Raw genomic sequence first — 13591 nt, forward strand, 5'->3', positions numbered from 1 at the left:
ATCATGTATGATACTCTGTTTCTGTACTAGACACTCCATGAATACAGTGACTGTTACCTTATGTATTGCATTTCTACTCCTAACCGACACTCATACAACCTAGTATATTCAGGTCTTAGATCACTTTATAGTTTGTGCTTAAGTTTTGGACATTAGTCAACAAAAACGTAACTAAAATATTATTTTCGTTTATATGTACACTAGGTTTAAAGATGCATTATTTATTCCAAGTTATTCGATAGGCAATCAAAACAACTACGCTCTCTTTGGCATTACGAAATCGGAAAACAATTTACTGATCATGTCAGGGACGGAAGGTTTTTTTAAAAAAAATCGCATCAGTTTCATTTCCATTCAGTCACTGCATTTTTCAGTCATCAATAACTGCTAGCAACAATAACTATACTAGATGATGATATACTTTTAATCTTCAGAAGTAGTATTGATAGTTAGTTATTTATTTTTTGTTTGTTTTGGGTTGTATTTTTGAATGGAATTTCTAGGAATAAGCATTCAGTTGTCACGAAAGTTAATTTTAGCGATTATGTCATCTCACAAGTAAACCTTACGTTTGGGTGAATCGAGTTGCTGACCGAGACACACATGAGAAAATAGTACTAAATGTAGTTAGTATTTCAGTGAAGTTGTAGGTGCAAAGCTCGAGGGGCTTAGGAGATACAGCTACCAGAACATCACATGGAAGTACAGAATCGTCTTTATACAGTTGGAGGTAAAAGCCTGTAAAACCTCTTGTAACGACAAAAGGTGAATAACAAATATATGGGTACATATTAGGACTAGGGGGAAGTCATATAGTAAGGGTATACCTGACGGCGGCCATCTTGAAATCCGCCATTTTGAATTAAGGTTAAGTTTGTAAAATAGGAATAGGGTCATGTGATACACGATTTAAGGCGCAAATTTAATCAGAAGAACAATGGTGACGTTAATTTTGATTTACGCGCAATTGGTAAAAAGTTACAGGGAAATTAAATATTGTTGCAGCATATGTATTAGTCCTTTACCCCACCTTGTAAGTTTTGTGTTAATGATAATAATTAAATAAAAAGCAGGTGGATAAATATTAGGTCTATGGTAAGAGTTGTCTTGATGGCGGCCATGTTCAAATCCGACATTTTGAATCAGACAAAAGTTTTAAACAAAAACACATAACAGTGACACCTTATCAATAGCTAATTTTACCATAAATCCAACAGTATGACCATTTCTGCTTTATCATTAACCAGCATTTGTTATCGCATAAACAAGTTGCTAATTTAAGGAAAAATGACCAAAGTAGAATTGAGTCGTAATTGAACTTGGGTCTTTCTTCCAGAAAAGTCCTCAATTAGTACGTACTATCAATATGTAGTTCAGAAAAGAGTACATGACTTGCACAAATGCTCTGCTCACAGTGAGCATACCTGACAAAGGCAATCGATTTGAACATGGCCGCCATCAAGGCAACTCTTACCATAGACCTAATATTTATCCACCTGCTTTTTATTTAATTATCATCATTAACACAAAATTTACAAGTGGGGTAAAGGACTAATACATATGCTGCAACAATATTTAATTTCCCTGTAACTTTTTACCAATTGCGCGTAAATCAAAATTAACGTCACCATTGTTCTTCTGATTAAATTTGCGACTTAAATCATGTACCACATGACCCTATTCCTATTTTACAAACTTAACCTTTATTCAAAATGGCGGATTTCAAGATGGCCGCCGTCAGGTATACCCTTACTACATGACTTCCCCCTAATCCTAATATGTACCCATGTATTTGTTATTCACCTTTTGTCGTTAGAAGAGGTCTTACAGAGCTTTTACCTCCAAATGTATGAAGACTATTCTGTACCTCCATGTGATGTTCTGGTAGCTGTATCTCCTAAACCCCTGGAGCTTCGCACCTACAACTTCACTGAAATACTAACTACATTTAGTACTATTTTCTCATATGTGTCTCAGTCAGCAACTCGATTCACCCAAACGCAAGGTTTACTTGTCAGAGTTGGCGATGTAATGAGACCAAGTAATCGTGTCGATTCTACATTTGTTTCAAATTTCAAGGAGTGTAATCTTCTGTACATTTGGTTACTCGAATGTATACAGAATTGACATATGCAAAATAGGTAACTTCAGCGTTGTAAATATTATATATAGTGTCATGTATGATATATATGTACTAATTGTAACAAATTATAACATTCATTTGTAGCATATTTAGTCCTTAATGAAACCAGAATTCATAATGTTCACATTTTAAAAATGTGAAAATGTCCGTTTACTATAGAGTCGGCATGAGATGTTCTCTGTTCGATTGATGCGAATGAAATGTTTGCTTTGGTGTAAAACTCACCTAAGCAATACAACTTAGAGATGGACTAAAGTCCTACTTCTAACGTTACAAAATCTTTACACGTCCAACAAACAGGCTGGGGTACCCAGACAATCAAAGAACAGTAAGTTACTTAACAGAATCATACGAAGGTGCACCACGGAAGACAGAATTGCGAGTAATGTTTCTTTACGACTCGATGAAACTGTCCGATTCTGGCTGGAGATAACAATTCTGAGCAGAAAAACATTAACAGTGTATTTGGGCCAGGAATGGCGAACGAACTTACCATTCACCGTTTGTCAAATTTCGTTCCGATGACAGCGTTGTAAAAATGAAATTTGTGCTTACTGACCAATGTCATGTTTTGGATAAGCTTTTTAGGATCATCATTGAAGCGGACTTTCAGAAATGTTCTGCTCTTCCATATGAGTTAGGCACACACCGTATCACTGTTGTTCGACGCCTCCGTGCTCTTGGTAAGGGAAGAAAGTTAGACTTGTGGATGTTACATGAATTGGCACCGGTCAACACGAATAGCCGTGCGGATGTGTGCAGTTCTCGGGGTGTGTGACGAACAACCAAGAAAGTTTCCTACATATGATTATCACATTTGATGGAAAAAATGGATCTACGACTATCATAAACGGTCAGACAGTGACTGATCAGTTTCCAAACCTTAGATAATGTTGATCATAGGGTGATTTGAGACTGGTTGAGTCATCATGTCGTTGTCCGTCAAAGCAAAAACATCACTGCTGGTTATTACAGTGCACCAGGAAATACTCAACAAAATTGCTTGCAAGCGTTGAGAATCAGCAAATGACATTGTGTCATGTTGCATGACAGTGCAAATGTTGCTCGAAGGAGGTTTCAGACTCTCCATGAATTGTAGTATGAAACCTTTTCTCATCCACTATATTCTCCTGACGTCTGTCCTACTATCATCTCTTCCGATATTTCGAGCACTTCTTGGGAGGGAAAATCTTTCCTGATAATCAGGCAGTACAACATGCATTCTTCAAATCGCACTTCTTTCGCCAGGGAATTTAATCGTTGGCTGAGCAATGGCAAAAATGTGCGCTTCCAGACAAGGACCACATACTTCTGTCCTTATAGTTTTTGATTAACCAGTATTGCAGTTTTCATTTCTTTGACATTTGGGAATTATTTTTCCAAAGCTTTTATGGTTGATATAAATGGAGAAAACTTACTTGTAGTATGTTTTCAAAAGGTCAATAAGTACGTGACATATGTAAGATGACACATACGTATTTCGTCCTTAAAAATTATATCATTAAAATTTCACTTTTTCTATATTTTGAACATTTAATTTTCATACTTTGTCTCTCTCTAGTAATCACCGCTATAATACCGATCAAATTATAATGAGGTTATTTTCTACAGTCCGAGAGAGAGCTCCAAGCGATGCAGTGAATCGTAAAACGATTGTCAAAGATCATTTTAAAAGCTCTTTATTGCGAAAACTTAATTAAAAACTTTTAAAAAATCTTGTAAAACCAACTATATTTAGAATACAGTAGCACTAAGATGCTAAAACACAAATTTAGTAAACATGGATAATAATAAATTGCTTAATAAGTGTTCGATATTTTTTTTTTATTGGAACTGCTAAATACATGTAACGTTGTTAACCATTCATCCAACGAAATACTTTTCTGAAATTATTTTTTGAGGTACGCTGAAGATTTCTTAATTTTTCAGTTGTAGAAGCGCCGAAGCTAAACATGTGCCATCAGTGTAGCCAGTTTGATTTGACGTTGCGTACAACCCCTTTGAAATTTGCCACAAAATTCATCGTGAGAGTCTTTTACTGAAAACAAGTATTGCATAGTTATTTGTTGAACGTGTGTAAATTTTTGAGTTTTGATTTTTGTTTTTGTTTCGTTTTCAGCTCCGTAAATGGTGTTGTAGAATCAGTTGGAAGTTATTCTCAGTCCAGCTCCCCTGCTGGAGGAGTAGCTGTCTCCAGCTCGGCAGCTGATCCATCTCCGGGGACGGACAGTGGAATTCCTCTCGAGCAACTGAAGCAGATGCTCTCCACCCAACTCGAGTACTATTTTTCCAGGTACATATCTACTCATAACCAATAAAGTTTAGGAATTATCTTTTTTATTTATTTTTATTAATGGGCAAACAAAACCTTAATTTTGAATTTGAAAGAGACTTTCAAATAGCTTACGCTTTGAAGGTTTGGATTTTTTTTCTCCACAGCGTAGCAGGATTTTATTATTAGAATCATACTATTTCTGACTGCTCAGGTTTTCATTCTTCTGAAATAATATTTATTCGACTTTTTGAAAGACAATTGAAGGTCATTGGAAAGAAAGGAGAATGTTCAGTGAAAGGTTTTGAGAAAATATTTTTTCCTATGGACACATTTGTTCTGATATACTATTTTTAAAATCTCTGAAAGTTCAACAAGACATGACTCGTACCCACCATAACTAATAGACAGAAAGTTTGTTAATGACATTATCACCTAGGTACGAATTACGTAGGCCTACATGCAATTCGTACATATATTTGTAATAACGTAGTAGTGTTGATACAAATTTGGGGGCACTGAGCATTCTCTCTTTGTTTCCCTCGTTCAAATACTGTTACGCCCTTAATTTTATTTAAAACAACTCATTTTGAGTTGCTGGAATGAAGGTTTTATTGTGAAGACTTGCATTTTTTTTTTTTTAAGTCAGATTAACATTTGTCTGAAGTTGATGTAGCTCAAATTATTGTTTACAAATAAAGGTTAAGAAAAAAAATGTTCTTCATAAATCAGCTGATGCAGCGTTACATATTGCCTGTACTGCCCAATGAGTTTGTTTTTCCGATTTTAAATCATACTTTAAACTTCTCTTGCTTCGAATTGTCTCTAGTTTCTAGCGTTATCAGTTGGATTGTTTTATAAAATGACTTCTGTTTTCTCTTTGTTCTTTCGCTTCTTGGTAATTACTTGTTACCAGAAAAGACAAATCTTTCTAGTTTTGACTTGTTCCATATATGCTAATCTTAGCAGTAGTGTATAGGGATATGGATTTTAAATACTATCAATTACTGTGGTTTTTCAAACATGTCAGTTAGACTTACTTAACCTTCTGAACCATAAGATTTTACTGCGATTATCACTTAGAATAAAATAATAGGTTCTGGCGTAGTGATATTGCAACAAAGCCATTGCTCATCCTATTAATGATGATGCACGTTTTACGCCTTTTGTATGATGTGAAGTATTTGCTTTATTTTGAAAGGAGATTTTATAGTTAACATAGCCAATATTTGTACATAGTTAGATTTTAGATACATGGTTTAAAAACATTTCCTTTACAATAATCACGTTTTCGAGTGACACCACACACATGTTAGGGTACGAACATGCCGAAGAGACCTCGCGATCGAAGTCGAGGTTCAAGTCGTGGTCGCACCCTCGATACTGGCACAAGCCCATTGATTCAAATGAGTAAGTGCATGCCGAAGATGTACGCTACATCGCGACCTAAAGGTCGACCGCAAGGGTGAATTAGTGGTCGCGATGATGAACAACCGAGTTTGTTTTTACATCGATGTTCAGCGAAATCACCGCTGTGGCTCGTGTTCTCATTGGTTCTCCCTGAAGCACTGCACGGAATAAAGTCTTCATTTGTTTAAAATTTCGTCTCCAGAGGATTGTGTGTGCCTATGCTCGAAAGGTTTTGCTGCATTATTAAATTTGATTATGAAAGACATATTAATAGAATTAATGAGGAATGTTCCAGCAATATGGGATAAGAAACACACATTATAATAGGCACGTTTTAAATAGAGAATGGAAGAAAATAGCAACTGAAATGGGAATGTCAGATAAGTTATTCATATTTATTTGATAATTATACTGTAGTTTATTATTATACAAGGCAGTGGCGATTAAAGGAAGGGGGCTTTCGGGCTGAAGTCCGTCAATTGTGGAATTTCTAAAGAAAGAAAAAAGAACCTACTGTTAATCATATCTATACTTAAAAACTAATATATCAGGGTTTGAAAAAACCCGGTTTTTTTTTTTGCCCAACCCACCTGGGCCCATATGGGTTTTTTCGGGTTTAATAGTTTTTTTTTTTTTTTTTTCGAAATATTTCAATGTCTTTGGGGTAAAAGTGTTAAAATGTGATTTATATTTCAAGATTGTCATTGTCACAACTTGCAACAATTTTCAACTTACTGCTGTTTTCAAAAAAATGGCCGCCATTTTGAAATTTTACATTCGATCGCCGAGAAAATCTATACAGCAAATTTAACATATTTCGTGCTTCCACCGTCAAAATTTCAGTTTAAAAGACTGAAAATTGCGCTTCATAGCATGGATACTTGCTGTTTTGAAAAAATGACCGCCATTTTGATATTTTATGTTGGTATGCCGCCAATGTCTATACAGGAAATTTAGAGTGTCTCGTGCTTGTATTCTGAAAATTTTAACCTCAAAGGCCGAAAGTTGTACCCTGTAGTGTGTGTGGTAGAGGCAGACAAACGAGTTGAGTTGATTTTGTGTTTAACGTCCCTTTCAGCAGCGAGGCTATATGAGACGGGACCTACTGATTAACGTGGAATCCGAACCACATGAGCTCCCTCCGGGAAGCAAACCCGGGTCCCACGCCGAAGACGCGTACACTAACCGCATAGCCATGAAGGAGCTCGGCAGACAGACAAATGTAGATCAAGTCATCCAGAAGCCTGACTGACGTTTGCCAAATATGAATACCAAAAGGGGTCTATTAATTTAAAACAAATACACAATTCATGTTGTGAAATAAATAAATGTTTTAAAATTTCGTATATGAAATTAACATCTTCCAGCGTAAATAAACCTGCCATATTTTCTCCATGAGAATACTGGACACCTCAGATCCCCCCCTTCCTCAACTTTCCCACACAATGCAATGAACTGTGGTCTGGTTATGAACAAAAGTATAATATGCCGCGGTGGCTTAGTGATAGAGCGTTCACCTCTAGTGCATGGGGTTCCTAGTTCGAGCTTTGTGGTGGACAAACACCTTGTGCGTGGGTTTTCTTGGGATTCTCGTTTCCTTCCACTTTCTTCATTCCGTGATTTCATTCATTTCTCATCATCACCGTCACCTTGAGCTTAGCAGGCATAACCGTGAGACTAAAACTAAAAGATTTCATTTTATTTATTTATTTATTTTTTTTCAATAATATAATAGGCGAAAGTTCACTAAGCAGCAGCTGCTTTTCTCTGTTCGTACCCTGCAATTAATTGTATAGACTGAAGATGCCTAAAAACTTAAGATGTGCTATAAAAATGCTTTACAGGAAAACAATAAGCAGATTATTTAAATCAGTGGTACAATCTACTTTCAATATTTTTCGCGCGTTGAGCAATATTTATATGGCTGTATCTGCCAAAATTACGTTCGTCAGTTTACTCTGATGAAAAGCAGATTTTTCTTCTTGTGTCGTGTGTAATTGTCAGGACCAGATTTGCATTTTTCTAAGGCATGGACCAAAGCACAATCTGTGCCCCTAGCCTCTGAAAAAGATTATAATTCTTGTTAACTTATCTAATGTGTTGCTGAAGAAAAGGTTAGTCATCTTCCCTGTGTTTGTAAATGTAGAAACACTCAAAGCCATCTTTTTTATGTTCCGGAGAGTATCCGAGTTTCCATCAAGTGCAATGGAAAAAGTAGCATTGCAAATTTCGCTCGCTATCAAGTCGAACAGGGTGGTGGTATAACTTCATCGAAACTGTTACATGCAACATCGTACTGTTCATTCACTAATTACAGGATTCCCAGCCAATGTCGGAATTTTTTGTTTTTCACTTTTCGAATGAGCCGATATTGATAGCAGAAATGGAACGGAGTTAAAATACGGGACATTTCCCTGTCCCGACTAAATTTACGGGGACGCGGGACACTCGGTCCCAAAAACGGGACATTCCCTTTTTTACGGGACGTATGGCAGGCTTAAGCGTAAAATAAATAGTTTTATTGTTGAAGTATTCATTTCCGATCCTTCTGCGTTTAATTCGGGAATTTCCCGAGCACTTCTTTCACGGCGTGTACATTAAAACTTCCACTAGTACGGAAATTTGAACTCAGCACTTGAAATAGTAAGCGTTACATAGTCTTCGGTACCCCGAGCATTAAGCTTCTTAAATTTGACAAGAATTTTTACGCTATTGCTGGTGTTGATTCTGCAGAATGCTTATGTGAAGAGTAGTAACTAATGACTGAACTAAACTACTGTTGTTGGAAAATCAAATTTTAGTTGAACCTTGTATTTTACATCAAAGGTAAGAAATTATACTAATAGTTTTACTAATGTATTTACATATGTACTATTAGTACCGGCACCTATGACCTTAAACTCGTCAAGCGTGTGAGTGATAATGTCCCTCGGTGTCGCCAAGTCGACGAGCATACTATTCACGGAAAATATTTTTTAAAGTACAAAATTGCTTATTTTACTTCAAATAGGCTATAAGCATAATCCATACATTAATTTGTTCTATAACTATCTCAAGCTAAGGTAAGGTTTTTTTTTTTTTTTTTTTTTTAATAATTCATTTAGGGAAACGAACCAGATAGGTTGTCATAGTGCATTCAGAACTTTATAAAGGTCTTATGTTGAATGTTGTTGTATACCTTGACGTGAAAGCCTCTAATTCGCCCAAGGAAAGTCTAAAATCTGATAAAAATCACTTACAATGCGATCACCTTAGTTGTATCAGTAATATACTAACAAATAGGTCAAAAACCCAGGTGGGTTTTTTCAGGTGGGTCCAACCCTGTAATATATACAAAATTCCAAATTTAATAAAGAAGGGTTTCTTCTAAATTCGTTACTCATATGAGGTAAAAATACCTGTAAAGACGCACGTATCGATAGGGAGGAAACGTCAAATAACGGAACTGCAGTGATGAAACTTCATTTGCTGAAGTTAATACCTCCTTCACCTCGAAACCTGAAGACATGCCTGCTTTTTAATTTTACTGGGAAATCATTTCTCGCCTGAGTGCTGAAAGAGGGCATTTTTTCATAAAGTTGAAAAAAGATGAAAGTCTTTTATTTATTGATAGAGATGGGCAAAAGATGACACTCGAATATTTTTGCGAAACAAGAGAGGAGACTTTGGCATTTCTTATGTCTCGTCTCGTGTCCCTTCCTATTTATAAACTGTTTGGTCCTTTCAATTTCAAAATGTCGTTTTGCAGTGGTTTTTGTGCAATAATTTAACACGTGTCACAAATATTTCTCCCAGGGTGTCTACTGACCTGGAAAACCTTGAAAACCTGGAATTAGCATGGAATTTATTTTTGGACCTGGAAAACCTGGAAATAGCCTGGAATTGGACGAGGAATCTGGAAGTTTTAAAATTGTTTTTAAAATATTGTTTTTGGGATTGGTATGGAATAAGTATATTTTTGTAAAATGCAAGAAAGTTATATACTACAGCATAAGTCAAAAGCCAATAATAACTTATTCAGTGGAGACGTAGTTGAGAAAGACAGACAGAAGTGAGCAGAGTGCAGGCGGTGAATGTTTTTGGAAAGTATGTTGAGGGTACAAGAAGAGACAATAAGATTGTATTTGTTTGGCATGGTCGTTGTGAATAACAGTGACTACAAAAAGAGCTAAATTAGTCCCCGATGAGATTAAGGTAATTGAAAAGGTTAAATTTCAGGATCTATTAAGGTTGTGTCTTACACTGAGGGGATACTGCCATACAAGCCAAAAGCTTTCTCTGTAGCTGCTGCTTATTTGCATAGTATGAATCAAGCTTATTTGCTGCTTTGTGAAGACATTGGTTTACATGTTTCTATAGCAAGATTAGTAGACAGGTCTGGAACAACATTCCGCTTATACTCCTGTGTCGAAGATATTTAACAGGAGTCCAATCCCACGGATGTCGCAGTGAACACCATTCCCGGTGGCCGAAAGATGTATCACCGGAAAAAAATAAAATTGCCCACATCTTAACGGAATCACTTTTTGTATTTAGGTTAATATTTTATTTATTTATTTTATTTATTTATTTCGGAAAAACAACAGGCAAATGCCTAATTACAGTTTTCCCTTATTGTAAGGTGTATTTAATACACTTTAAAATACACATATAATAACGTACTAATATGACCTCAATTCTATCGTAATACACACTAAAATACACATATAATAAAATAATAATATGAAAGCAAAATATACGTTAAAATACAAATAGCACGATATACAGAATACAACAAATTTATGTAAAATGAAATTTTTGTTTGCAACTAAAAATATCTATATCTGGGTGTTCTTGTGACATCTTATTATACAATATACACATTTTTCTGATTAGTATTAGAAAAATCACCTCCTAATCTCATCACAAAGCCAAGATTCCTAAAGGCCTCACCAATTACTCTGTTGACATGAATATCGAATGATAGGTTTGACTGCAGAGTGACTCCAAGATCAGTAACATTATCCACTCTCTCAATTGGCGTTTGATTAATAGTATACATATTGCGTACATAGTTTATTTTCCTGGTGTATGATACTACTTTACATTTTCTAATATTTAGTAGCAACTTGTTTGATTCACACCATTGGGAAATAGCATTAATGTCATTTTGCAAAGAAATTGCGTCTAATTGCGTGGAGATACTGCGATAGATTTTTAGATCGTCAGCAAACAAAAGTTTGTGGGAAGATGTTATTACAGATGGTAAATCGTTAACAAATAGTATAAATAACAGAGGTCCTAAGTTCGATCCCTGAGGCACACCAGAGTCTACGACATATTCCTTAGTTAAAATATTCTTGTATCGAACGCGATGTTTCCGTTGGTAAAGATAGGATGCTATAAGTTGTTGAAGATTTTGTGAAAAATTGAAAGTCACAAGTTTGCTTAGAAGTATATCGTGATTAATTACGTCGAACGCCTTGGAGAAATCTGTATAAATTACATCTACTTGTTCCTTTTTATCAACTTGATTAGCTATAAAATGTGTAAGTTCTGAGAGATTAGTTACGGTTGACCTCTTTGGCATGAAACCATGTTGAAAGGGAGATATTACTGACCGTACATGTGAGTAAATTTTTTCGTATATAATAATTTCAAATATCTTAGATGGGACAGATAGTAGGGTTACCGGTCGATAATTTTTTATTTGGTCTGTAGGACAGCCTGTTTTGGGAATGGGACAGACGTCACCAATCTTCCATTTCGTAGGAAATGTAGAAGCTATTGACTTATTAAAAATAACTTGTAGGGGATGTTTCAGTATTTCTGAGCAGCCTTTAATGATATATGGTGGTATTTTGTCCGGTCCACAAGATGACCGTGGTTTAAGCTTTTTAATAGCATTCTCCACATCTTCGATTTCTATAAAGTTAATGTTTAATTTGTCCAGGATTTCCGAATTATTGTGTTGCTCCACAGGAATAAGATTGTAGCTCGATTTATTGTGTGTCACTTGAAAATTTGCCATAAACGCGTTTGCAATATCAGCATCGTCACTCAAAGTTTGACCATCATAATGAAAGATATTACTTCCCGAATTACTCTTTTTATTCTTAACATACGCCCAGAAAGTCTTAGGATTATTTATAATATTGGCCTCACAGTTGTTTAAATATATATTGTATGCATTAGAAATTTCTTTTTTAGAAAGAGCTCTCAATTCTTTAAATTTATTGTAGTGATAAAGTGCGTCCCGAGAACCCTGCTTCCATTTCTTATGGTGATATGATTTGCTCTTAATTAATCTAATTATGTCACTTGAAAACCAAGTAGGATAATTGAATTTAGCTCTTTTTCTCGGGATGCATCGGTCAAAAATAGAATAGAGTGTATTATAGAAAAAATCCACAGAGCCGTCTGCAGTCAAACTATCTGTGATAGGCTCCCAATTTGTTAGTGATATTTCGCGGTACAGTTTATCAAAGTCAGCTTTAAAAAAATTATAGTCTCTTACTTCGCTTTTGTTTTTACACTTAGCATTTCTAGAGTTAATACATTTATATTCAGCTAGTAGGGCTGGGTGATGAGCATCCTCCGGTAAAAGGGGAGGGTGTTCGTGTGTGACCTCTACACTGTTAAGATTCGAGAGTATTAGGTCAAGCGTTTTGCCATACGAGTTTTTACTAGTCTTGCAATAAATCCTGTTACACAGTAACAATTAAAATTTTATTTTTCAGCCATTAAAATGGGGAAAAGTAAAACTAAATTCCAGGACTCGTGGAAAGGCCAGTGAAAATGGGTTATTAGGTCCAACGATCCATTTAAAGCAGGTTGTAAACTGCAGAACTGATTTTGACATTTCAAATATGGGAGCTGGATCATTGAAATCTCATGAAAAAGGAAAGGAACATTAAATAGCTGTTAAAGCTCTTAATGCATAATGTTCGATCGTAAAGTTCTCAAGCAATGTTAACAAGGAGCCTTCCTGTACAAAAAAATTCTACAGCGCCTTCCAGTTCAGTGACTGGCACATCATCTACTCCAGTTGTTCAGGAGAAAAATGAAAGCCCAGCAAAAACTAGTGATGTAATAAAGAGTTATCTTATCAAAGATCAAGCCAAGCGAGTGCAACGGATTTGTTTTCTTTAATGTTTCCTGAGTGGGAAGTCGCTAAAAGTATGCAGTTACACAAAGACAAAATAGGTTATGTCATCACTTTTGGATTGAGCCCATATTTCCAACAGACGTTATTCGTGAACTACAAAATTGTGAATTTTTTGCAGTATCGTTCGACGAAAGCCTAAACACTATCTCACAGAAAAATCAAATGGACTTAGTAGTTCGTTTCTGGCACACTGACGAAAATAAAGTTTTAACACGTTATTTAACATCAGTATTCCTCGGACATGCTACTGCCCAGGATTTGTTAAGTGCATTTATAAATACTTTCAGGGACAAGGGTCTCGATTTTCGTAAATTACTTCAGGTTTCTCTTGATGGCCCCAACGTTAATTTGAAATTTCTGAGTAATTTGAAGGCCTATCTGAGTGAAGAAAATTGTGAAGGTCCACAGCTTTTGGAGACAGGAACGTGCTCTTTACATATTGTTAATGGGACTTTTAAGACTGTGCATGTGACAAAGTTTTTGAGAGCGTTGTTCTATTTATTCAAGGATTTCCTTCATGAAGAGCAGATTTCATGGCAGCATCTGGAACAGCAGTTTTCCCTCTTAAATTTTGTTCTATTAGGTGGGTGGAGAATTCTAAAGTTATCAACTGTGCCAT

At 35.7% G+C, this 13591-nt stretch overlaps 1 protein-coding gene across 5 annotated transcripts in view; it reads left to right on the top strand.

The window, feature by feature from the left end:
- LOC145673856 (uncharacterized) overlaps window positions 1-13591 on the top strand; it is a 558369-nt gene that overhangs the window by 389534 nt on the left and 155244 nt on the right. For all 5 annotated transcript variants that reach the window (XM_081743633.1, XM_081743634.1, XM_081743630.1 and 2 more), the window contains one exon: window positions 4263-4436. In XM_081743633.1, coding sequence (XP_081599759.1) covers window positions 4263-4436 — 174 coding nt within the window. The remainder of the gene's footprint in view (window positions 1-4262; window positions 4437-13591) is intronic.

This window comes from Thermobia domestica, chromosome 17 (genome assembly GCF_964235325.1).
Source record: "Thermobia domestica chromosome 17, izTheDome1.hap1.1, whole genome shotgun sequence".
Classification (NCBI taxonomy): Eukaryota; Metazoa; Arthropoda; class Insecta; order Zygentoma; family Lepismatidae; genus Thermobia; species Thermobia domestica.